A 23,683-nucleotide genomic window follows, 5' to 3' on the forward strand; every position below is an offset into this window, starting at 1 on the left:
TGTCAACTTTGGGGTTTGGAATTTAGCCTTGGATCATACTTGTTTCTGAAGCCATATTTAAAACCAGGGGAGTAGAATAAAGTTTTTTTAAAAGAAAACTTGCATCAAATTCCTAGGAAGGAATGGATTGTTTTACTAAGCACTCCCCATGCCACTGGTTTCTGATTGAGTAAGAAAGCAGCATGAATGAGAGCTGACTTGCTGATCTCTGTTTTCATTCGAAAGTCAGAGCTCAGGCATTTTATTTAGAAGACTGAATACTTTTTCTTTTCCTTTTTTTTTTTTTCACTAGAGCCAGTACAGTTTTGACATTCACAGTTAATATTTTTGCTCTGTGGGCCAGAAAATACTACTAGAGAAAGGATTCATCAGGGCCTGATTCTGCTTTCAGTGAAGTTAGTGGAAGCTTAACATTGCTTAAAAGAGGAGGAAGACTAGACGCAAAAAGAATCGCTTTTCAAATGCATCTGATGGTTGTGTATCTGTATTATGCAGATTTACTCTCAGTCTTTTCAGTATATTTGAAAAAGACAGCCTCTCTTATTTTCTAGGGTATTATTGTGGTTTTAGTCTCTCCGTAATTAATTTCTATTTATAGAGCAGACCAAGAGAAGTAGCTTGCAGGTGTCAAAAAGACGCATGTTTTCTCACATACATTTCTCATGTTTTCTTGCTTTAACTTTTTATACAAAGAGTATATTATTACTGCTTTTTAAAAGACCACAGGATGTACATAGACTTGATTTTTTCTGTATGATTAATACCAGGCATTCATTTTTTCTGCTTTCATTTGTAAGTACTTTAAACTCTCTCCATAGAAAGGAGAAATGGGCTATATATATTTAAGTGTACACATAATGATTAGAAGAATTGCAATCCTCTCTTTTCTTACTCACCTACATGACTATAATGGATTTCTAACATGAAATTTCTACTTTACAAAATGCCATTACCAGCACTTGTTTCCATTTTTCATCTTGGAAAAACATTTAATTTCCAACTTAAGTTCTCACTTCATATTTTTAAATTACCTTATATTTTAAAGGGCTCCTTCTGTGTCTCAAGAGGTTAGGTAACTTAACTGCTTCTGATTTAATAAAATCCTTATAGGAAGTTATGCTACTGAAATTTTGGTAAACCATATGGGATTAAAAAAAAAAAAAGTGATGAGATGAATTAATATTACCCTGGCCACAAAGCAGTGCTTAAATGCATGTTCCTGTGAACTGTATTCTGTATGCTAGTATTCTTGTGCTCTCTGTAAATTCAGCGTTAGTCAAAAGTCTTTTGTCATTGCAAATATAACTTAACTATGCCTTTTTAATATGATGATTATAATAAAATATAAATTCATTAAACAAAATACTTAAGGCACTGAGGTATTCTAGGAAAGAAAAACACCATGAATACCAAGAGCCTTATGTTTAAAGTTCAAGATTTTTTATAAAAAAAATAAATCCTTTCTTGATCTGATCTTTGAACGACCTCATTTACCACACTACCTTAATGATGAGATAAAAATGGAAGTGTGTTTTGTTTACAATATCCAATAGTAAAAATGGTTTTAGCAGTGGCTTTTGTATTGGTGAAATACGCTATGCAAAATTCCCCCCCCCCTATTAATTTCAACCTTTATATTGTAACTTCCATCTTGGATTCCAAAGGGGCTGGGGGGCTTTCTTTTGTTTTCTTTTAAACACTTATATTTAGTTTAAAGAGGCAAATCAAAATCTTTATTATCAGGCCAAAGAACTGTTAAACTTAAACAAAGAATGAAAAAGTCAATCAACATCGTTTAAAAAAAGCTATACTATTCAATCAAATAATTAAATATTGTGCATTCATACTGTTGTATTAGCTATAAAAATCTGAAACAGCTTATAATATCATACAGTTATATAGGTACTTACCATTTTAAAAGCAGTATCAAGTGGAAGTCTGTGGAAAGTCCTCAAGGTATAACCAATAACTGATTAAAATGATGAGTCTTTATGATATTATTTTGAAGTGCACAATCTGAAATTAGAGGAAATTTACTGACAGTTATGTATTTTGTTGAAAGAAGGATTGCTCAGACGTATTAACAACAAAATCAATGTCTGTTGCCTTCTACAGAGTACAAGGACAATGATTTATCTTGAAAACGTCTTTCAGCTGGGTAACTAAGTAACTTACACTGTGCTGCACAAAGAGTTTAGATTCCATTTTGAGAAGCAGGATTCCAGTGCACTGAGTGAAGGAAACAGATGGAGTAAGAGGAGGACAGATGGGTACCAAAAAATTACAGCCACCATTTTTGGTACCTGTGTATTAAGTGCAATAAATCAATTTATTTTCATTTACTGAAACAGCAGAATCATAGACTATGAAGCCAAAACATTATAGAGCCCAAACCACTCAATTCTGAAAGAATATGTTTGTAGTGGTTAATAAGAGTTCCAGATGGGCTATATCAGTGAGTAAAAATTCCTGCAGGCAAGACTCTCACTCCTCAGTCCACTCATTTTATTCTGTTAGGGAGATATTAACATCTCTCTTATTCAATGGGGGGAAGACTCACTGGTTATTCTGACGTATTGAAAAGCTACAAAGCTTTTCTCGTAGAGGCAATTTATTGGAGTGATGTTGCAAAGGCAAGGAGGCTGCTGTAACATTGGGGCTTTGGGCAGCCTGGGAGGAAGCTGAACCTGGAGAGCCCAGAGGGACGGGCTAAGAGTCAAGGAGGCCACTTTTCTTCCTGTAGCAGCCTTGGATTTCAAGACATGATTAGAAAATCAAACCAGATCTGCTATATATATACACACACCAGCAGTCCTTATCTGCTGCATGGCACAGCTGCTCTGTCCTGTACTTGACCTTGACTTAATTTGATCATCCCCACGGTTAAATAGGAAGTTCAGCTGCGAGCCAAATCATTTCTTAACACCCTGCACCCACCCCGCCAGTAACTGCCAGCTTGTTGCTGATACTGTTGAATTTTTATATGAACACCTGTCCATTAGAAATTGGATGGTGCTCATCCAGGCAATTTACATTTATTTTAGAATGTCTTGCAATTAGTGGACTTTTAAAATTGTAGAGCACAAAAAGAAATCACCCTTGTATTCAAAACATTTGAGACATGAAGAAATATAGGTCAGAATACATAATTATTCTCATGCTTGTTAAATTTATATCAGGATGTTTTCCTTGCATAAAGGCAGTCTAAGAATAGCTAGTATATTTTGGTGCAGCACAGGCAAAAGTCTGAAGAAGTCTAACTCATGTCTTAGAATTGACTCTGTCAGAGATTTTATTCTGGTTCATTTTATTTTTCATATTAATGTTGAGAAAATATTCAAAATGATTTTCTAGTTAAATATTCATTTTAGGCGTTAGGCTCCCTACTATTTTAATAAAACATAAATCATGTGTGTTGTCTTCATATGAATAAAGATTGTTTAGAGTTTATCCCTCAATCTGTTAAATGCAATTTAGAGCTTAATGTGGCAAAACCCAATTTATTTTATTTATTTATTTTTTAAACCTTGTTAGCTGACTGTAGATTATGTTCCCTATGTTATCTCATTCAGGATGAGCACTGAGGTGAGTGCTAGTGGCTGGGTTATAGTCTTCACCCATAAACAACACCTTTTCAAAGCTCAGCATCTCCTCTCACATCTAAAAAAATTCTACAAATCAGGCAAATTTTTCAGAGGGGACACAATGGAATGAATGGGAAGGGAGATGGTTTTCTTGGTTTCATAACTGAAGTAAAAGAGAAATCATTATTGAGTTTTCTTCAATTAGAAAACATTTGTGATCTAAAACAGCTTTTAGAACTGCTCTTCTTATGCAGATGCAAATATTAGTACTTTTACTAGTTTTCACTTTTTTGGTAAATTTTTTGAGTTGCAGAAGTGTCAACACAATTGCTATTATTATTATTATTTTTTCTATTGGGACGACTTACAAAATGTCTTATCTCTGTAATCATTGAGCTTCATCTCCTCCCCCACCAATTGCTTTGCCCTTTTCTAGTCTGAGTATGGAATAAAAAAATATGAAATAGTGTTTCCTTTAACCAAGTAGGAGATAAAGTACACGGTTTTCTTTAGCTATCTGTCTAAAAAAGTTTTAAATCTTAAGGTCAAAAGGGAGGATTTATTTTATTTTATTTTATTTTTGTAGTTTAAAGATGGAAAGGAATAATACCTTAATCGTTTATCATTTTGAAAGCATAGAACTACTTTGGAAATTAAACTTGGACTGGAGTTTAGTAGCTACTACTGCATTTCTTTTGAAAACAAAAAAACTTGCAACATGCAAACTAGACACTCTTAAATCCTGGTTATAAGTAATGTCCACTAATAAGACTACCCTAATATAAAGCCCTTCAGCCCATTGAAACCTGGTAGAGCATAGTGTCAGGAACATCTTCGCTATTATTTTGAACTGTGTAAGATAGACTCAAAGAGAAGATCGACCAAGGAAAGGGAAAAGGCCGTACCGTTGTCAGTATCAGCAGTAAGTCTAAGTGGTGTGCAGCTTCGTTTATACATTTGATTTGTATTCAGCCCAGACTGAGATTGCCCTTTCTCAAACTGCTTGATCACTTTTAATTCCCCAGAGAAATGCTTTTAGAAAAGGGAGCAATCTTGTACAAGGCTCTCAATGAACACTAAATTTGGGGCTTCTTGCTCTGATGTGGTGAGAGAAAGAATCCACTGCAGAGAAGAGGACTTTGTTAAAAATCAGGAGCCAGTCCTCAGCTATTATGCACCGAAGACATTTACCCAAGTGCTAAGGCTAATACAAGCTGCAGGAAAGAGCAAATCCCTCTAACGTGGTCAAAACGCAAGTGCTTGATCTTATTTCTACCTAATACAAATAATGGCTCACTAGTTTCAGTGCTTCCTCGAGCTATCTTCCCTGTGCTTTTGGTTCCATTGTTTTGCTCTGAGATAGAGTCCATACATATTAGCTTATTAACGTAATATGAGATGATTGTGAAACAGCTGTGGGACATGCATGTCAAAAGAAAGGTCACAATCTTCTCTACAAATACAAATGGGAATAAATGCCCAGTATATTCACTGCTTTTGGAGCATCTGTCAGGAGCTGAGTATCCAGCAAGGTTGCCATTTAGGAAATGACTCTTGCCAAGAAATTGTTTCTTTCTCTGTTTTTGTCAGCCAACAGATCATTTGCAAATGAGTTGAACTCCATCATTTTAGCTGCAAGTTGAAACAAATATATTCTGTTCTCCATATATATGCAATATGTATGAATTATTCTACTGCATTAGTTCAGCTGCTAAGATCTACCAAATGGCAGCCTCTGTTCTGTATATGAACAGAGAATATTAAGTTTCAGCTGTAGGTATTATTATTATTCCGGATAATGGAAAAACTTTCAAAATAGTTACCTCAGTCTGTTTTCATCTCAACATTATAAACTACTACAAATAATAGAGCAGATTATTAAGGCAATAATATAATTTGTATAACTGGTAAAAGAATGAGCCAGGAAGAGGTTTTTTTTTTTTTTGGGGGGGGGGAGGCGATGACTCTGGGAGTTAAGAATCCCCACCTTAGCTTTGTGTGCTTTCACCCAGCTGTGACTGGCTGCGCAGAGGATGCTGTGTGCGTTTCAGCCATCCTTCCCTTCAGAACTGTGCTAGCCATGAGTCAGAAAGCTCTAACACTTTTATTGTTAGAAAATAATTACAGAATATTAGATATTGTAGTGGTTTTTTTTGTTTGCTTTTAAGTTATTCTCCTTTACACCCCAGATGAATCGAGTAGTCTGTAAATGTTTTCTTTTCTAGTTCTTACAGAAATGTGCTGCTGCTGAATTGTTCTGAATAAGTCTTTGCTTTGGACTCCACTTTGTTGATTCGCACCTTAGTAGATTAAAAAAGAGAAACTTAAAGCATTTGTTAAAACAACTTCTGCTCTTATGTCTGAGATTCTCACCTCAGTTTCTTATTCCAAAGTCTTTCAAAAAAAAAAAAAAAGTCCCTGGGCAAGCACTTTTTTTCCTGGAAATGATCTTATTGATTTTTTTTTAATTTACTGTTTTTGTTTGTTTGTTTGTTTGTTTTGCTGGGGGTGGGGTGGGGTGGTCTCCTTTTAAAAATATTTGAAAAATTGCTGTGATTAATAAGGCAACTTACAGTAAAACTTGCAATATCAAGCTTTTTTGACGGGGCAGAGGAGGACCATGAAGACAGGAAAGGTTGACAGCACCCAAAATGATTTTGAAAACAGTGAAGAAGGAATAGGATGGTGAGTCTGGAGATGTTCTCTGGAATATTTACTTCTCACAATTGAATATTAATAATTTCTAGTGGTAGAAACAAGAATCAGATCAGCTTGTCAGTCTGTATATAGTTAGTATAGGACCACCCGTGAGTGAGGTTATTTTATAAATACCCAGTTCTGAATTTCTGATAAAACTTTCTTCTGACTAGTGACAGCCTTTTTGCCAGTTTAATAGATCACATTGTTTTTCCTCAGATACTTTTTGAATTTGCATAGAAAACTTCCTTGGATAGATACAAATACAGAATACTGCGTAGTTGCACACAAATAAGAAGGGCTAAGTTGTATGCGGAATCTGATTTTGTGATAGTGTTCTGCAGAATGGCTTTCATGCTATATCCTCCTATTTAGCAATTGGAGGAGCACGTGTAAATAAATAGCTTATTAGAATGGTGAAGACCTTGTTTAAGACACATTTGTTTCCTTCAGTCCTCTTTTATTCCCCCCAGACATTCAGCTTGCTAAAGAATTTATTGCTGCAGAGGAAGATGTATGATTTATTTCATGTCAGCCATCTTTCACAGGCATTTGTGCTACCTTATTCCCTTGACTCCATCCAAAAGTAAAAGTATAGGATCACACGTCATTGCATGACCTTGCATCTGAGGATAGGCTTTCCAATGCTCAAATTTTGCCATACATTTAGTAAAGCCAGAGTAGTTCAGTAAGATTCACTACCAATATTTTTAAGCAAACCAACCAGAATCAGTTCTAGTCACTGCAATACTCCCTCTACTTTAAACACTGGTAAGCTGTTGATTAAGAATCAGAAATCACTGAGTATGCTTAAAACTTTCAAATTTTTAGAACAAAACGTTATGTGGTTCTTATTTTCTGTAGCTGTTTCTGTAACTTTAGAATTGAATCTCAAGTGTTGATTGTTCTGAGGGTATTTCTGTTCAGAAATGTGAGATATTTCAGGAGAAATTTTACTCCTAGAAGATCTTGAATTACATCCTGTTATGCAAATTTATGTCTTTGCAAAGCTGAATGGAATTATGGAATTTCCCCGATTTTAAACCTTAAACCTTTAGCAAAATGCCTCTCTTAGAAAACAGGCTCATCGTTAGCCAAAAAAAAAAAAGAAAAAAAAAGAAAAAAAATAAGGAAAAAAAAAGAGAGAAAAATACAGGAAACTAATCTTTCTTAGAGTGTCTGTTTATATGAAAAAAAATAAGGACGATAAATTTGACTATAAATATCTATTTATTGTTTAATGACCATTATATGTTGTCAGTAGAGCATCTGTACACTGCCTGAGATTAAGTGGTTGCTTCTTTAGTTAGCAGCAGCAGCAGCAATTTGACCTCTTTGTTAAATTGCAGTTCATGGCAAAATTCATGCCATCCTTACTAAACTGAGCTCTATTGTGTTTAGATTAAATAATGACCAAGGTCTGGTCCTGCAGCTCACAATTATTTGAGTTACTCTTTGCTAGTGCTGAAGTCAGCAGAACTCATTGCTGATGAGGGGCTCAGAACTGGGCTCCTTCTATTCACTGAGCACCATAATTCCACTCCAGATTCACTTCTAGTTATGTTCCCCCACCTGTCACTAAGGTTTTATCTGCTTCCTCCTGCAATGACAAAAGCCAATTATATTTTAAACAGAGGCTTATCATAATATTTTACAACCTTATTTAAACTTTTGGCCAGTCTAGTCTACAATTTCATCTTTTTTTAATGCATTTCCATTTTCTTGATATTGCCTACACATACTGAATTTAGAGCAGACTTTGCTTCATAAAGCATCTGCTTTGGTTACAGTCATTTTACACTTATTTCATCATTATTGCATGAGATTTGTATTGAGTATATAATTTAGATTGCTTCTTGTTCAGTGTTCAACTAAAACACGAATTCTCTGCCATAGCACTTTCATTAAAAGAAGAAGAAAATGCACTTAAACATAAGAAAAAAAGACAGGTTAAAATAACTCCTTATCGTTTACAAAAATGTATTTTAATCTTCTTCTCAGCTGAAACAATTCACATTAGAAATATTCTTGAGTTGTCTTTTTTTTCCAGAAAGTTCATATTCTCTCATGCATCCAAACTAAAAAAGCATTTTGCTGCTTTGTGGAACTGAATCAAAGACTTTCACAATTCAAAATAATTTAGAGTTGTAAACAACACTCATCATCCTACCAAGTACTAAGTAATAAACCATTACTATTTCACAATGTTGGAAATAAAAATAAGCTCTTCTGTGTGTTATGAAAAAGGAAGTACTTATGTTTTCATTTTTAAAAATCAAGAAAAGTAATAAAAAAATGGTTGGGGAGTTTTTGAAGAGTCAGAGTTTACTGCCAATCATGATACATCTGAAATGTATGAAAAGAAATCACTGTTGCTGTTTCTGCAGAACCAGTATCAAAAACAAAATTTGTAAGTTGTTTACAAAACTGACAATTCATTTATTCTATACTAAAGGTGGAAACACGGTATTTTTATCTATAATGGACTGAGAAGGTTCATTAACTTCAAAGCATTGCTATGGCGAGATATCCCATGTGAATGGAAATTTACACATACAGTACAATTCATATATCCCTTATCTTTGTACAAGCCTTGTGCTTATTTAACAGGAAAAAAAATGTAAACAAGTAATGGTGCCATAATTAACTTTACAGAATTCAATCTGGTGATTCTGTTAATTTATATGCACAGAACTTTCTTTCTACAAAGAAGTTGATAGGTGGTGGCACTGCAAATGGCACTTGCAGATGGGTAATCATAACTATTACAATGTACTTCCATTTTGGGGTCAGAATGTGGGAAAGTAGTGCCATCTGATATCTTTTTTTGGGTATGCTTGTGCCTGGTGTGACTTCTTCTCTTATGTATTCTGTAGTCTCTCATGTATTTTTCACCAAAGGCTTATCTGCTGATCACTAGTTCCTATCAGAGCACCCTACATTGTACAGTGACCCCCTAGGCCTCATTAGCAAGATATTTAATATTTCTTCAGAAGAATTCATTGTGTATTTATTGCAATGGCCAGAGGAAAAACCAGATCCCTTTCCACAGTAATTTTGTTCATTCTAGTATTCTCTCTATACCAATTCTGATTTCATGTCTCCACTCCTTGAGCTATCTGCATCAATTTAATTTTTATATGACAAAGCACATATCCACATCTTTGCGGGTCTATAAATAAAAAGCAATAAACTGACATCTTTCACCTGTATCAAATGTATTTCATACCCTTCTCTCTGTTATACTTGCTATTAAACTTCTGTCTCTTTATTTCTATCGCCTGTCTCTATTTCCCATGTCCCTCTTCACCTTTTCTGGCAATTGACAGTGTTCTCAGCTGCAGATGAGGCATAACACACCATTACTCTCTTCACTACGTCTACCTCTGTGCTGATGGCTTGACACAGGCATTGCAAGCAGACACTTTTTCAGCTATGGCATATAAAATAAATTATCTACAGATGTGTACATTTGCTTTTACACATAAAGTACTGCTAATTTCAAGCAATGTGTCTACATATGGATCTCAGATTAAAATCTGGCTCTGAAATGAAGGCAAGGGTAAAAAATAGACAGCAACCAACAGTGGGCTATGAGATCATTGGCAAAGCAAAGCTTTCAGTGATCTAATCAGTTTGCGTATTTCATACTGTAGCTAATATATTTTAAATGTTCATGTTATGTTTGTGTATGTCAATTGTCCCAATTGTCCTGTGTTCATAAAATTCAACTAGATATTTGTGTTATTTTTTTTTTTCCCTATGACTTGACTGCAGCCAGCCAAGTGTCCGTAACTGGTCTACCAGGACTGAAGACTGGTCTCTCAGCCTTGACTAGTAGCTGCCTATCCATCTGGCATGTGAGTGTATCCCACTCATTGCTCTAGGACACTCAGCAGGTCACTTCTGGTTTTATTCACACTGTGTATTATTTGTGCAGTTTTTTATAGTTTGGGAGCTTTTTTTGAGAATAATCTTTAAGCCCTGTAAAACCTAAAAGTGCAGTTTTAATTTTAAACCAGAAGAGATTAAGATTTCCTTGTAAACACTTTTGATTGAGGGACCCGAAATTTTAAGACAAACACTTCATAAAATATTGTGTGATTTTTAACAGAATCACAAAGTTTGGTGGCAATATAGTCTGTTACACCAAGCAAGCTACAGGATTTATAAATCCAAGTAGAGTTATGGAGACAACAGGGAAGGGAATGGATACCTTAGGTGTCAGCAGAAATAGCTGATACGTTTCAGTTTGAATTTTATTCCCATTTAGCAAGACATACAAGTAAATCTGGCTCTCTAGATTGTTTTAAAATGGAAATATGTCAACAGTAAAAATAGATGGTGGTGTGTGAGAAAAAGTTAACAGACAAATCCCCGACAGCGAGGTAAATCAACATGCCTGTAAGTGGTAACAGTCAGATCTTTAGGGGCACTGGATCACTTCTTGCATATTCATCATTGAATTCTTTTTTTTAATTTCATTTTCCAAAATGTTAGGTAGAATCCTGTGGATTTTTTTCTTGCAGCTATTATAGCCCTGATGTATGTAGTAGTTATGAACTGCTCAAAGAAGTCTGCAGTGAAGCAAGGCTTGCAATTGAACTGCAGTGCTTGCTGATTTTCAGGTTGTAAAATAGAAAAATACTCAATGGATGACTAAGTTAAAACACAAAATTCTGGGAGCAGCACTGATTAGGGAAATGCCCTAAATGAAAACCAGCTCAGTCTAATCTTGCATTCACTTCTAATGCACAGGATCGTAATCCTGTCAGTAAAGGGACTTGTTTAGATAGGTGAAAATAAAAGGCCTTTGTGTACATAAGCTAAATCAAGGTTTTTGTATTACTGAGCTGTGCAGTGATTGTAGCACTAGTGTTGCATGTTAACAACTTAGCTTTTGGTTGTTTAAATCCATGAGCTAAACTAATTTGTCTACCTTTATTTAATCTTCCTACCTTCTGCCACTATAAATGCTTTTCACATTGTTCAATAGATGCAGGAGTAGCTTTGGTCCCATTAAAAGCTGAAATCTGTCTGGAACGTATACTTTCAATATACAGCTTTTCACAGTAATGGGCATTTGGCACTTACCTTTTAAACTTGTTTTTGAAACTACCCCAGGTTTAGCAGCTGGTGGTTTTAAAACTAGCAAGTGCTGGTTGATGGAAGGACCCTTGCCAATGAGTTTATTTCTGTGCATTATGATTGTTTATAATACATTTTAATAAGTTTGAAAATATAACATCCTTCCCTACCGAACTGTTATTTCCCGTTTGGCAACCTCTACCACACTACACTCACTCTACCCCAATTACTGTTGGTGCTTACAGAGATGATCCTAGAGTTTTTACTCAAATTCATTCCCCATGTTTATGCACAACAGCAGAACTCTGCCTTCAATTTTTGTCTACCTTTTCAAAGAAACGAGTCCTATGTATTCACATTGTCTCTTTTTAACTTTAAATTGTTTGTTTAAAAATATTTAACCATAATTTTTGGCTGGTAATTTCAGCCAAAGTTGAAAGAATAATGGACTTCCTAAAGATCCCACATGTGTTTTGTGAAAATCATCAGCATAATCTAGGAGAGAGACCAAAAGCACTTTTCCTGCTAAGAGAATGAAAAGAGCAACTCCGCGGATATACATTCTGTTTGCTAGTAGCTAGCTGGTGAATTTTAATACACATACTGAACGCTGCAGTGGCACAGATGGGGAGGGTCTCTTGAGGCAGAGGGACAGCTAAGGGTGTTGCTTTTGCGGATATTTCTATGATATTCCTGCAGGATGCAGGAGCACTACCTAATATATCAGCATTATCTCTGGGAATGTTGATCTTTCATTTTAGTTAACTTTACTACAATATGGTTCAAGTTATTATTTCACTTAAGAAAATATCTCTTAAGGGTATTTAGCAAACAACATATAGCACAATTTTAAATGTGAAAAACATTTACCAGGCTGGACTGTGCATTATTCATAGTTATTTAATTTTTTTTCCCACTGGTCTCAGTGTGAAGAAAACAGTATTTGGAGGAACTGGGGAGAGATCATTGAAATATGAAAAAATAATATATGTATATTAAATTGGGGGTCAGAATAACACATCTGAAATGTTACTTTTAATTTTCAATATCATTGTCCTTGTCTTTGATACCAGCCGAATTCATAGCATTCTTCAGTATTGCCAGCGGAGCCCATAACATTATCGTATCACAAAACCTGACAGTGTGCAGTGTAGTGCATAGCAGTATATAGTATAAAATGGCAGTATATGCTGTGCTCAGGTTTGTCCTGAGAAACAAATATCTGAAGGTTCTGATTCCTCAGGTTTATCTGTGATATTAGGGTCTCATGGGCACCACCACACAAGCTTGTCACCTATGTAAGTCTGAAATGTCAGATCAGAATGTAAACAAAGAGAAAAGACACCTCTGGAGAGAGAAGAGAGAGCCTTAGTTTTGAGCCTTTTTTTTTTTAATGCTTTAATATTTTGATAATGATTTGGTGACTTTTTTTTTTTTTAATGTGATCTAGCGTTTATTAGAAGCTTGTTTTGTGTCACAGCATGCTGTATTGCTGATTGTTATTCATATTAGATTTTTCACTTCCTAGTTTTTGGAAGCTGTTTGAATGCCAAATAGTAGCAATCATCTGTCAGATAATAGATGGGAATCTGGGATTGTAATTAAATGTAGCTAGAGTACATGTACTTAAATACTAATTAAATGGCACCAACTCTGAGATCATAATCTGAGTGATTATAACTATACTCAATTCTTGAACAGATCCTACCCAAATAAGATTTTGTCACACTACTAATTTTGTCTTGTATAAAAATAACCAACAAACTCTCTTCTTTTGAAGAAGAAATTCTGTCTTAAATTTCTTACAACATAAAACAAAGCCTTTTGAAAGATCTGATCATCCAGCGCTGGAATGCTGTTTCAATTGTTCCTGTGTTAGGTTGCCAAGTGTATCATTGGATTTATGGGGACTTTGCAAATAAGAACATGTGAGATGTGACAAGGAACAATACACACAGGAAACAAGACTAAATTTAAGCTTTCCAGAACTTCTCATTATAAGAGTTTTCATTCTGTTGCTAAGAGCTTAGCTAAACTTTTAAAGTATTTGGGCTGAAATGTGAGTTTGCATTATGATACAGCCTTTAATTATGTTAGAGCACACTATTCTTCTACAGCTCATTCTCTGCCTGCCTCATTCAGGTCATAAGATGGATAGTACTCATTTAATGGGCAGTTTTCCAATATGTCATTTAAAATTGTGATTCATTCATTTTGTGGCCCCTTCCCTGCTGCAACATTCAAATCTTTCTCTGAATACGCCGCTATTGATTTCCTCATAAGAGTGATGGGCTCCATTGAAACTATAATATCTCAGAGTTCACAAACATTAATGTCTCCATTTTATAATACTCTTGTGAAATGAGTGGATATTGTTATCTCAATTTTACAACATGGTGCTATGGCACAGTACTATATTCTCAAAGCACAGACCAGTTTGGGTGTCTCATATGAAATGATCAGAACTTTACTTCTCAAAGTACCCAGTCTTGAATATTTGTCCAGAGCTGGAGTTTTTAAAACTACCAAGTGAATTTACTGCATTGGAAGATATGAATTCTTAAAACTTCTGCAAACCTAATCCTTTGTTTCTCAAGCTGAGCGCTCAGAATACACAGTGGCTGCTTGTGAAAGTTTTGACTGAGTCTGTTTGCCTGAGATCATGCAGGAATCAGTGGCAGAGCTAGGAAAAATCAGTTCTTTGCTCTACTTTCTTTAGCATAAGACCTCTACTTTATTTCAAGATCTATAACAAAGGGAAATGGTTTTACAAACATCAAGGTCATTCTATACACAGCTGGTTTTCATCCTCAGAACATCATCTTTCCTGTGCACTGAAGTGACAAGATTTTTGTATTATTATTTAAAAAAATGATGATGCTTAATATTTCACAGATGAGTAGGAGTTTGCAAGATATATGTTGAATTATGTTTCATTTTGTCTTTCATTCCTGTAAAAGAAAAAGCCTTATTTAAGTAATATTTAGATCTCTCTCACAATCTTTGCTGTAGAGATTAGCTTAAAGTCTCCACTGACATTTTTACTTCTGTCACTTGCAAAATGCTGATGATTGGGACCTACATGAATATACCCAGCTGCAGTTCAGGCCTTTTGTTAATTTTAAAATTTTGTCTGTATTGCAGGTTCACAGTGATGTATATTGGATTGACTTACTGACACTTTTCAGAATTCTTCTCTGATTGTGTCTTCATCTTACAGTCTTTAAGAAACACATCTCTGCTTAGAAAGTGTTTTTTAAGAAAAAAGTTAGGAATTCCTGAATAAATTGACAGCTTTTGTGCTGTTCTTCTAAGGCTAGATTTTCAAACGGGCATCTTCTTTAATGTCATTATATTTGAAGTTTTTAGAGATAAGTACCTCCATAGACTGCTTGGGCAGAAGGTGGGGATTGTGAATACAGCTGTCCTGAAAAAAAATAAAAAATAAAAAATGTGAAGCCCATTTTTGAAAATTTGGAAATGCAAAGCCAAGAACTTCTGTGAAGTGCATGTACAAGGTGGTGTTATTTTTTTTTAAACAAAACAAACCAACCAAACAAAAACAAACACACAAAAAAAACAAACCAAACCAAAACAAAAAAACCCCTGCTCTAGGGGCTAAAGTTCTGGTGCTGTGGCTGGTTTAACCACCCCTGACCATCTGGTCATACCCGCACACAATGGAAGATAGCACTCCCAACTGCATTGCTTGAGCCATATCACTATGGTGTAGGCATGCTAACTTGGTGAGTATGTGAGCATAATATTTTCTGGCAACTTATTTTTAACCCGAATTAGCTCAGTGGCATGGTTTAAGGCAGAATTTCACAAGCAGTTGTGGTGGTAGAAATGAAGTCATGAACTTCTTAAGCCAGCTTTTCGCTGAAGTCCATTGATTGTGAAATTATGCGTTAAGCGTTGCATTATGACACCTAATTAACATCTTTGATCCTGTCTACCTGTGTGGTTAGTTATAAATGCTGTCAGCTCAGGTCAGAATTAACATTTTGTCTAATCCAAATCCATTTAAGACAGGATCTGTGTTTATGGCAGCACAACTAAGCTATCTTGCTCAGCTTCTAATACAAAGTAGGAGAGGATGGAGATCAGGCATTGAATAAGTATACAGGCAGAATGAAGTTTTATTTTTTCAGCTGTATATTATATTAAGGAGATGAACATTTAGGGACATAAAACAATACACCCAAAATACTACATTAATCTAAATTAATCTCCAGTGTCCAGACGTGAATGAAGAATTCTTTATGCACTGTCACTGGGACATATGGATGTATGGGTCAGTTGTGATCCAAATGAATAGAAATTTGACCCATGAGATAAGTTTGCAAACTGGTTTGTTTTTCAGAAATTCACATAATGCATGTCTAATTCATCCTTGAAAGTGTTTCATGTGTCAGGAATAATGCTGTATCCTACACTTACTTCATTATGAGCCACAGTACGACAAGAAAGCATGACCCGTAGTCAGCAAGTTCCATTCCCTGTGAGTAAAACAAGCCATGTCTCCTTAAAATCTGACATTTCATTATTAATTGGTGGACACAGAGAATGGATGGAAAGACTTCAGAGTTACATTTTTTAGGGAAAAAATAATCAATTCTCTTGGAGAGTCTGAGCAACTAATTTGCTTTGTTCATTTGTACCTCATATGGCCTCTGCCATCTTCTAGGCCAGATTCATTCATCTCCAGGTCACCAGGGGGAGGAAGTACGTTATATAAATACAAAGTGTGCTGTAAACATTAAATATCAGTAGAGAGCGATGATTAGAGAAACCCAAAGTTTTAGGCAGAATACAGAATAAACAGTTTTCTCCTTTTTTTTTTTTTTTTTTTTTTTAAATGACAGAATTATAATTCATGGTTTATTACATCTAAATGGAGACAGTGGTATAGGAAATATATCAGAAATTCATACCAATCTGCACCCTCAAGCAACTATTTTACTAACATTGTCTTCCAGTCCATCATTCAAAATTGCTACTATTTTTCAATTTTATGCACCTCCTTATTTGTATAAAACTTTACCTTGCTGTTTGTTCATCCTTATTGAGCTTTTATATGAGTATAACTATACTCTTAATAAAAATATGTGTGTATATATATATAAAAGGAAACCAGGATGCACATGTAAATTTACCCATAACTGGAGGTGAAAAAGAGGGAAAACCTTAATGACTTTTTCCTCAGTAGCAACCTTCATGAGACTGCCTCGAGACTCTAATCTAATGAAGAGTTTTTGTCCTGCTGAGCAGCTGTCAGTAAGAAGGTTCTAAATTAATATTAAGTGTCTTTCAGCAAATGTCTACCTCCGAATAAGATATTTTACTTTTTATATGATATTTTAGTAAGAAATATTTATGTAGAAATAATCCTTCATCAGCACTGTTATTCAGTAGATTGCCAAAAGGAAAAAGAAATCATTTAGACAACATAGCATTGCAAGGTGACATGCAATTATAGACCTGCCGTAGCGTCAGCTAGTTAGATATTATTAAATTTTGTTAAATTCATGGAAGCTTGCTTTAGTGTTGAGGAAACTGGTTGGAAACTTCTTTCTGTATTCTGACAGTCTAAGAAAAAATAACTCTGTCCTATAAGATTAAAATCCCAAATTGTCTCTGAGATTCTTAATAAATAAAATGTAATTCCTACTTCTTCCAGCAAAGCATGCATATGCATACTGAGCATATCCTTTGCCAGCAATTAGAAGTAACCTCAGTAAAATTCTCCTTCTATAATCAATGTCACTTCTCTACTTCTCTAAGGCAGTGTTATTGCGGGTTTGCAAAAGATTTTTCAAGGACTACTGACAGGTTTAGATTGACCTGATGAACCTATCCTGGCAACACGGAGAAAAATACATTTCAAGCATGTTCAATTCACTGGATATCCAGAATTTCTTTCAAAGATGTTAGTGTCAGTATTCACAGCTAATGCCTATATTTCTGAAGGGAACTGTAAATGGGAACAAAAGGAAGAATCACAGAGCATCTAGTTAAAACATCTCCACTGCCTGTTGATATGACATAGGCAGCAAATACAACTGAAGAAATCTAAGCTCGTAGGCCATCAGGTACAGGTAGTCAATAATTAAGTTTGGAAGGAGATGGAAGCTATGATTTGTTTATTTATTTATTTTTGACCAAACATCTATATTTGCCCTAGATTTTTTTTTTTTGTATTTTTTTTTCCTTTTAGTTTAAAGGGTAATCACATTAGATTACTTTAAAAAAAAATAAAATTCCTTGACCTCATGCAGGCACTCACTAAAAATTTTCTTGCATAAATAATGAAACTGTAACATACCTCTTCAAATACTGCCCAGAAATTTGTTACAGGGCTTATTAGCATTCACACTGCCTTATAAAATGTGGTATGAACAATAAAAATGATGAAGGCAGAATCTAGAGCTACTTTGCCGTGGTCAGTTCTAGCTTTGGTACCTTGCTACAGCTTGGAAGTTAGCATTAAAGTAGAGCTAAAAACACCTACGTTAGACAAGCGAGCATCCTTGATGGCACAGTAAAAACGCTGAATTTTCAGAAAATGCAACAACTAATGCTTGGATTAGTTTATAATGCAGCTGACAGCATGCAGTTTCTTAACTGTGGCTGGCCCTGTGACTTGGAGTGTATTGCCATGCCCTGTGGGAATGCTGTATCTGGTGTTGTCTGTGGATTCATCCACACTGAGACACTGCGTAATACAAGTGAAAATCTCATCTTCTGACCTGGAAGGAGAAATATCTGCATTTCTTCTCTACATGCAATACACCTCTAATGAGGTAATCTGAAATGTAACCAGCAAACAGATTTCCAGCTGGAAAGAAATGTTAACCATTAGGAGACTTGTGAGGAGTGTTGATTCTAGAATAATTATCCATATTACTGGGGGCAATAAATTGGAGAGAGATAATAGCTAGAGAACATGCAAAATTTGTAGGTGGATTACAGCATTTAGTAACATTTCAGTAATAAAGCATTGCTAAAAATGCTTAGCTGACAAAAACTTTTTATATTGCTATTGCCTCTTTTCTCAGTGCTCTTATTAGGCCTAAAACTTTCAGTAGCAAATAGAGAAAAAGCTTTTGACAAGTCGAGAAATAAATTCCAACCCTTTCCTCCAGCATATTTCTTTTTGATCAAAATATAACCTATTTACTGTATTTTTCTACTATTCTGAATCAGTCTTGTTCTCCAAATGCTTTATCGTTTTAAAGCACTCCTCCCATCGTACCATTCCCATTTTGTAAACAGAAGCTGCACCAGCGCAAAGATAAAAGTATACTGGTAATAGAATGTGAGCAGCAATTTCATGAGTAAAATGTGAGATCTTTCTTGGAAAGAAAGATACATCTGAGTTGTCTTAGTACAACTGGAAATGGAGCCAAATTTTTACAGTTTGTTTTGCAGTTGTACCATTTTTTAGAGTTGTTTCCTGAAGAGTCAAATTCTAGATTCATTAGAATCCAGTAGAACTATTAATTCTAGCAATCAAATGTTCAGTCAAGTTTTTGCTGGTATTTATAGTGTGTCTGAGTTCAAATGAAATTAATAACCCTCAACGGTGACTCAGTATAGAAATCATCCCTCTGCAGAAGGCCTTTGTAAGTTTTTGGGTCATTTAAATCTTATTTCAGTTCTAATTCTTAATGCTACTCTGTTGAGCAATAGTTTGATGTGTGTTGCTGGGTAGCTGTGTGAAGCTGGGCAAACATTTCACCTCTCTCAGGTTTGTAAAGGCCGTCTGCAACGCATGTGCCTTTCAACAATGCCAGGTCTTTTGGATTTATTACATATCTCACAATAGTTGGTCTTTTCCTCGAAGTCCCAGCTGCTAAATCTGAGTCTGAAAAAATTGCTGAGTCCTGATGGTTACTGAAAGAAGGCTGAAAACATGAGCAAATGCATGCCAAGTCTCAAAAATCTGAAATAAAATAAAGCCAGAAAAACAAAGCCAAAAGGCTCTAAGTTCTTGGCACGTGAGGGGAATCTCTACCAGTAAGGAGGTGGCAATCTGTGCTACAAATACTTATGGGTTGGTTATGTGAAATTCCCAAAGTTGTAGGAGAGATGTGTGAAGTGTGTACTTGTGTATTGCCTTTCCCCCTTCTCCTTCCCAGTAAAACCCTGGCAATTTTGGCTTTCAATGACATAGCACTTAGATGACTGCCACATTGTTTAAGCAATGTGTGGAGTACCTGGAATAACTGGTTTACAAGAAATGTGCAAATGAAAAGACTTTTGATGCTACAATGTTCCTTGTTTTCACTCCGAGGAGAAGAATGAGGTCTTCCTCTTTGGATTCCAAGATGCTTTGGTCATTTCCATAACACAACTCAATAAATAAGACTGTGCTCTCTTTTATTGGTAGAGTTAGTTGGTCCTGAAGAAAATATATCCACCAATATTTGTACAGATTTTAAAATTCAATTGCTCCGTGGTGCTTGCTTTTTGTGAACATTCTAGCAAATAAACTTTACAGAGGGAGTGTTCACAGAAGAATACAATTTTAGTTCATACTGAAGGAGAACACACTGATTATAAGAACAATGTTCAGGCAAACACTGAACAAAATCTAATATGTGGCTTAGGTAATTAGTTTCAGAGACTAAATTTTGAATAATAAACATTCACAATGGGAGTGAGCTACAAAACAGGAACTGTTTGCAGAAATTATTCAGCAAATAGTTGCAATGAATAATAAATATGAGAAAATTGTGATCCACTCACAGGCATTTCATTAGTAAGTAAAAAAGACAAAAATTGTCAACTAAATTATGAATGGCAAGTAAATTATTAATCATTTCCACAAATGCTGTTGAGAGATCATTTGCTGACTTTGAAATGGCTCAGACTAGTTATGTGATTTTCTTCTCACTGGTTTCGTGTTATTTGGCATAACAGGTTCTGAATTCAAAATACAGGTACTGCTCACAAGAGTAGTAAACCACAGTAAATCAGAAATCCTAAGCATCGTATTGCTCTTCTAAACGCAACCATGTAAAGGCATTTCTCTAACACAAATGAATGTGCTTGCTTGTGTTCAAGCAGATAAAGTGTCCCAGTCTGTGCTAGATTATTCACGTATCTAAATGTAAGCACATCACCAAGTGTTTGCTAGATCCTAGGTAGGCAGTGAGGTCAGTCTGGCTGGCCACAGCTGACAAATGTGAAGAGCATGGCCTGTGCTTATTTTTCAGGTATGAATTTTCAGGTAGTATGATATACAAATGTCTGGTAATACTAGTGTGTGTAGCTGCGTGTTTTGGTGTGAATTAACAATATGGTCGTACCGCTCACGCTATTTTATTTCAAATGCAGTTGGCCTTTCATGCCAGTAAATGCTGCTGCTGCTGAATTACCACTCTGGTAACAGCGATCTTTGAAATGTTGGCTGTGGCCTACTTGCGTGCTACAGAATAAACATAGTGCTATTTTATGGTTGGAGACCACTGCAGGGAAATCAGAACTTTTGTGTTATAAGGAAAATTTAGGCCTTCGGAGCTTTTACTAAGTTATCTATAAATGCAGTGAGTACCCATTTGTGCTGTAATGATTTCTCATTTTTTTTAGTTTTTGTGAGAAATCATTCTGGAAATTAAGAAGATATGTATTAGTATTTATTACACAAAACCTTTTTTTTTTTTTTAGCAGAACTGTAAAATAATATTATTCTTTGAGTTGTATGAGAGTTGAGTTGCATGAGAATGTAAGCTCACTGAGGCAGAAATCCCACCTACCTGCTTATAATTTTTCCAGCATCTTACATGGCATCCTGATCAGAGTGCCAGATCATAAATGACACTCTGAAAACCCACTGCACATAAATTACTAAAAATGCCATTTTTTCCATGACACTGTTTATCAGTAGAAATTATTTCCAAAATGTCTTATTGGAATGAACTATCCAGGAATTGGAGCTTTACAAAAATGAACAAATATTAAAATAGCACTCCTATGGAAACTTGCAGAATATTTAATTTGTGCAAGAGTCTATAAATTTGTCTGTGCTCATCAACAGCTGGCATATTTTAGGGGGTTTCTCACAGTTTTTTATCCAATAAAGTGAAAACCCGGTTTTCAGAGGATATTCCTTCCCACATATCACAAGAACATATGTTGTTTTTACAAATGACTAAATTACTTTCAGATGCCAGTTTGTACACTACTGAGAACAAAATGTGAGCATTATTAACCAGATATCTATATCACGTTTAGAGAGAGTGATAAATGATAGTTTACCACATCCTTCAGAACTATTTATTTCTCAGCTCACAGAAGCATTTATTCCATTCCAGTCCCCCAAAGGCTTTTTTGAAAGGTTTCTTTTCTTATGCTCTTTATTTGTGCATCTTACCACTTTTAAGATACAAATACTTTTGAGTCCTAGATGAATTTGTTCTGTGTCTAATGCTTAGGGTTTCATGTCTCTATGCCATTTAAGAAAGGAACAGCAGCATTACTTGAGGTCATATTGTACATTCTTCCTGCTGTTTCCACCTGATTAACACGTGGCTCAGAGACTGGTGCCAACACAGAAATTTTGGTTTTTTTGACCATGGGGCGCTTTACTCAGCACCCGGCCTGATGGCCGCAGACGGGTCCCTATCTCTAAGGGGAAAACGGATCCTAGCCCAGGATTGGTTGAGAGGGCTTTAAACTAGGAAAGAAGGGGGATGGGGCTGAAAGAAGGCCTGTTGGAGCTGTGCCGGGGGGAACAATGGCAGAGCCGGGGAAGAAGGCAATGGCCCAGCTGAAGTGCATCTACACTAATGCACGCAGCATGGGCAACAAACAGGAGGAGCTGGAAGCCATCGTGCAGCGGGAAGGCTATGACTTGGTTGCCATCACGGAAACGTGGTGGGACCACTCTCATGACTGGAGTGCTGCAATGTCTGGCTATAGGCTCTTCAGAAGGGACAGGCAGCACAGAAGGGGTGGTGGTGTGGCTCTCTATATTAGAGAGTGTTTAGATGTTGAGGAACTTGAGGCTGGGAATGATAAGGTTGAGTCCCTATGGGTTAGGATCAGAGGGAAGGCCAACAAGGCAAGCATCCTGGTAGGGGTCTGTTATAGACCGCCGAACAAGGATGAGGAGACTGATGAGGAGTTCTACAGGCAGCTGGCAGAAGCCGCGAAATCGTCAGCGCTTGTTCTCGTGGGGGACTTCAACTTCCCAGACATATCCTGGAAGCACAACACAGCCCAGAGAAAGCAGTCTAGGAGGTTTCTGGAGAGCGTGGAAGATAGCTTCCTGATGCAGCTGGTTAGAGAGCCTACCAGGGGAGGTGCCCCGCTAGACCTTCTGTTCACAAACAGTGACGGACTGGTGGGAGATCTGGTGGTCGAGAGCTGTCTTGGGCGGAGTGACCACGAAATGGTTCAGTTCTCTATTCTTGGCGAAGTCAGGAAGGGGACCAGTAAAACCGCTGTCTTGGACTTCCGGAGGGCTGACTTTGAGCTGTTCAGGACACTGGTTGGCAGAGTCCCTTGGGAGGAGGTTCTGAAGGGCAAAGGAGTCCAGGAAGGCTGGGCACTCCTCAAGAAGGAAATCTTAACGGCTCAGGAGCGGTCTGTCCCCACATGCCCAAAGACGAGCCGACGCGGAACTAGACCGGCCTGGCTAAGCAGAGAGTTGTGGCTTGAGCTTAGGAGAAAAAGGAGGGTTTATAATCTTTGGAAAAGAGGGCGGGCTACTCAGGAGGACTATACGGATGTTGCGAGGCTGTGCAGGGACAAAATTAGAAAGGCCAAAGCTCATCCGGAGCTCAATCTGGCTACTGGCGTTAAAGATAACAAAAAACGTTTTTACAAATACATCAACACAAAAAGGAGGACTAAGGAGAATCTCCATCCTTTACTGGATGCGGGGCGAAACTTAGTTACAAAAGATGAGGAAAAGGCTGAGGTGCTCAATGCTTTCTTTGCCTCAGTCTTTAGCAGCAAGACCGGTTGTTCTCTGGATACCTGGTACCCTGAGCTGGTGGAAGGGGATAGGGAGCAGGATGTGGCCCTCGCTATCCATGAGGAAATGGTTGGCGGCCTGCTACGACACTTGGATGTACGCAAGTCGATGGGGCCGGATGGGATCCACCCGAGGGTACTGAGCGAACTGGCGGAGGAGCTGGCCAAGCCGCTTTCCATTATTTATCGGCAGTCCTGGCTATCAGGGGAGGTTCCAGTCGACTGGCGGCTAGCAAACGTGACGCCCATCTACAAGAAGGGCCGGAGGGTAGACCCGGGGAACTATAGGCCTGTTAGTTTGACCTCAGTGCCAGGGAAGCTCATGG

The 23,683-nt window shown here is 36.6% G+C and overlaps 2 protein-coding genes across 13 annotated transcripts in view; one reads left to right on the forward strand and one right to left on the reverse strand.

The window, feature by feature from the left end:
* B3GALT1 (beta-1,3-galactosyltransferase 1) overlaps positions 1 to 23,683 on the reverse strand; it is a 160,829-nt gene that overhangs the window by 57,807 nt on the left and 79,339 nt on the right. For 8 of the 11 annotated variants that reach the window (XM_080601021.1, XM_080601020.1, XM_080601014.1 and 5 more), the window contains one exon: positions 1,911 to 2,016. The exons of 1 other annotated variant lie outside the window; for it this stretch is intronic. Coding sequence is in view for 1 of the 10 variants with exons in the window: in XM_080601016.1 (XP_080457142.1) it covers positions 5,806 to 5,884; positions 14,749 to 14,796; positions 16,034 to 16,122 (216 nt within the window). In the remaining 9 variants the exon portion in view is untranslated. Of the gene's footprint in view, positions 1 to 1,910; positions 2,017 to 4,146; positions 5,885 to 14,748; positions 14,797 to 16,033; positions 16,123 to 23,683 lie in introns of those variants that run through there. 2 more of the 11 variants (XM_080601016.1, XM_080601022.1) reach the window with 2 other exon arrangements.
* Positions 1 to 23,683, forward strand: part of LOC308198518 (uncharacterized protein) — a 196,227-nt gene that overhangs the window by 49,424 nt on the left and 123,120 nt on the right. The gene's annotated exons all lie outside the window — the stretch shown is intronic.

This window comes from Anser brachyrhynchus (assembly GCF_964034855.1).
Source record: "Anser brachyrhynchus genome assembly, chromosome: 7".
In the NCBI taxonomy this organism is placed as follows: domain Eukaryota; kingdom Metazoa; phylum Chordata; class Aves; order Anseriformes; family Anatidae; genus Anser; species Anser brachyrhynchus.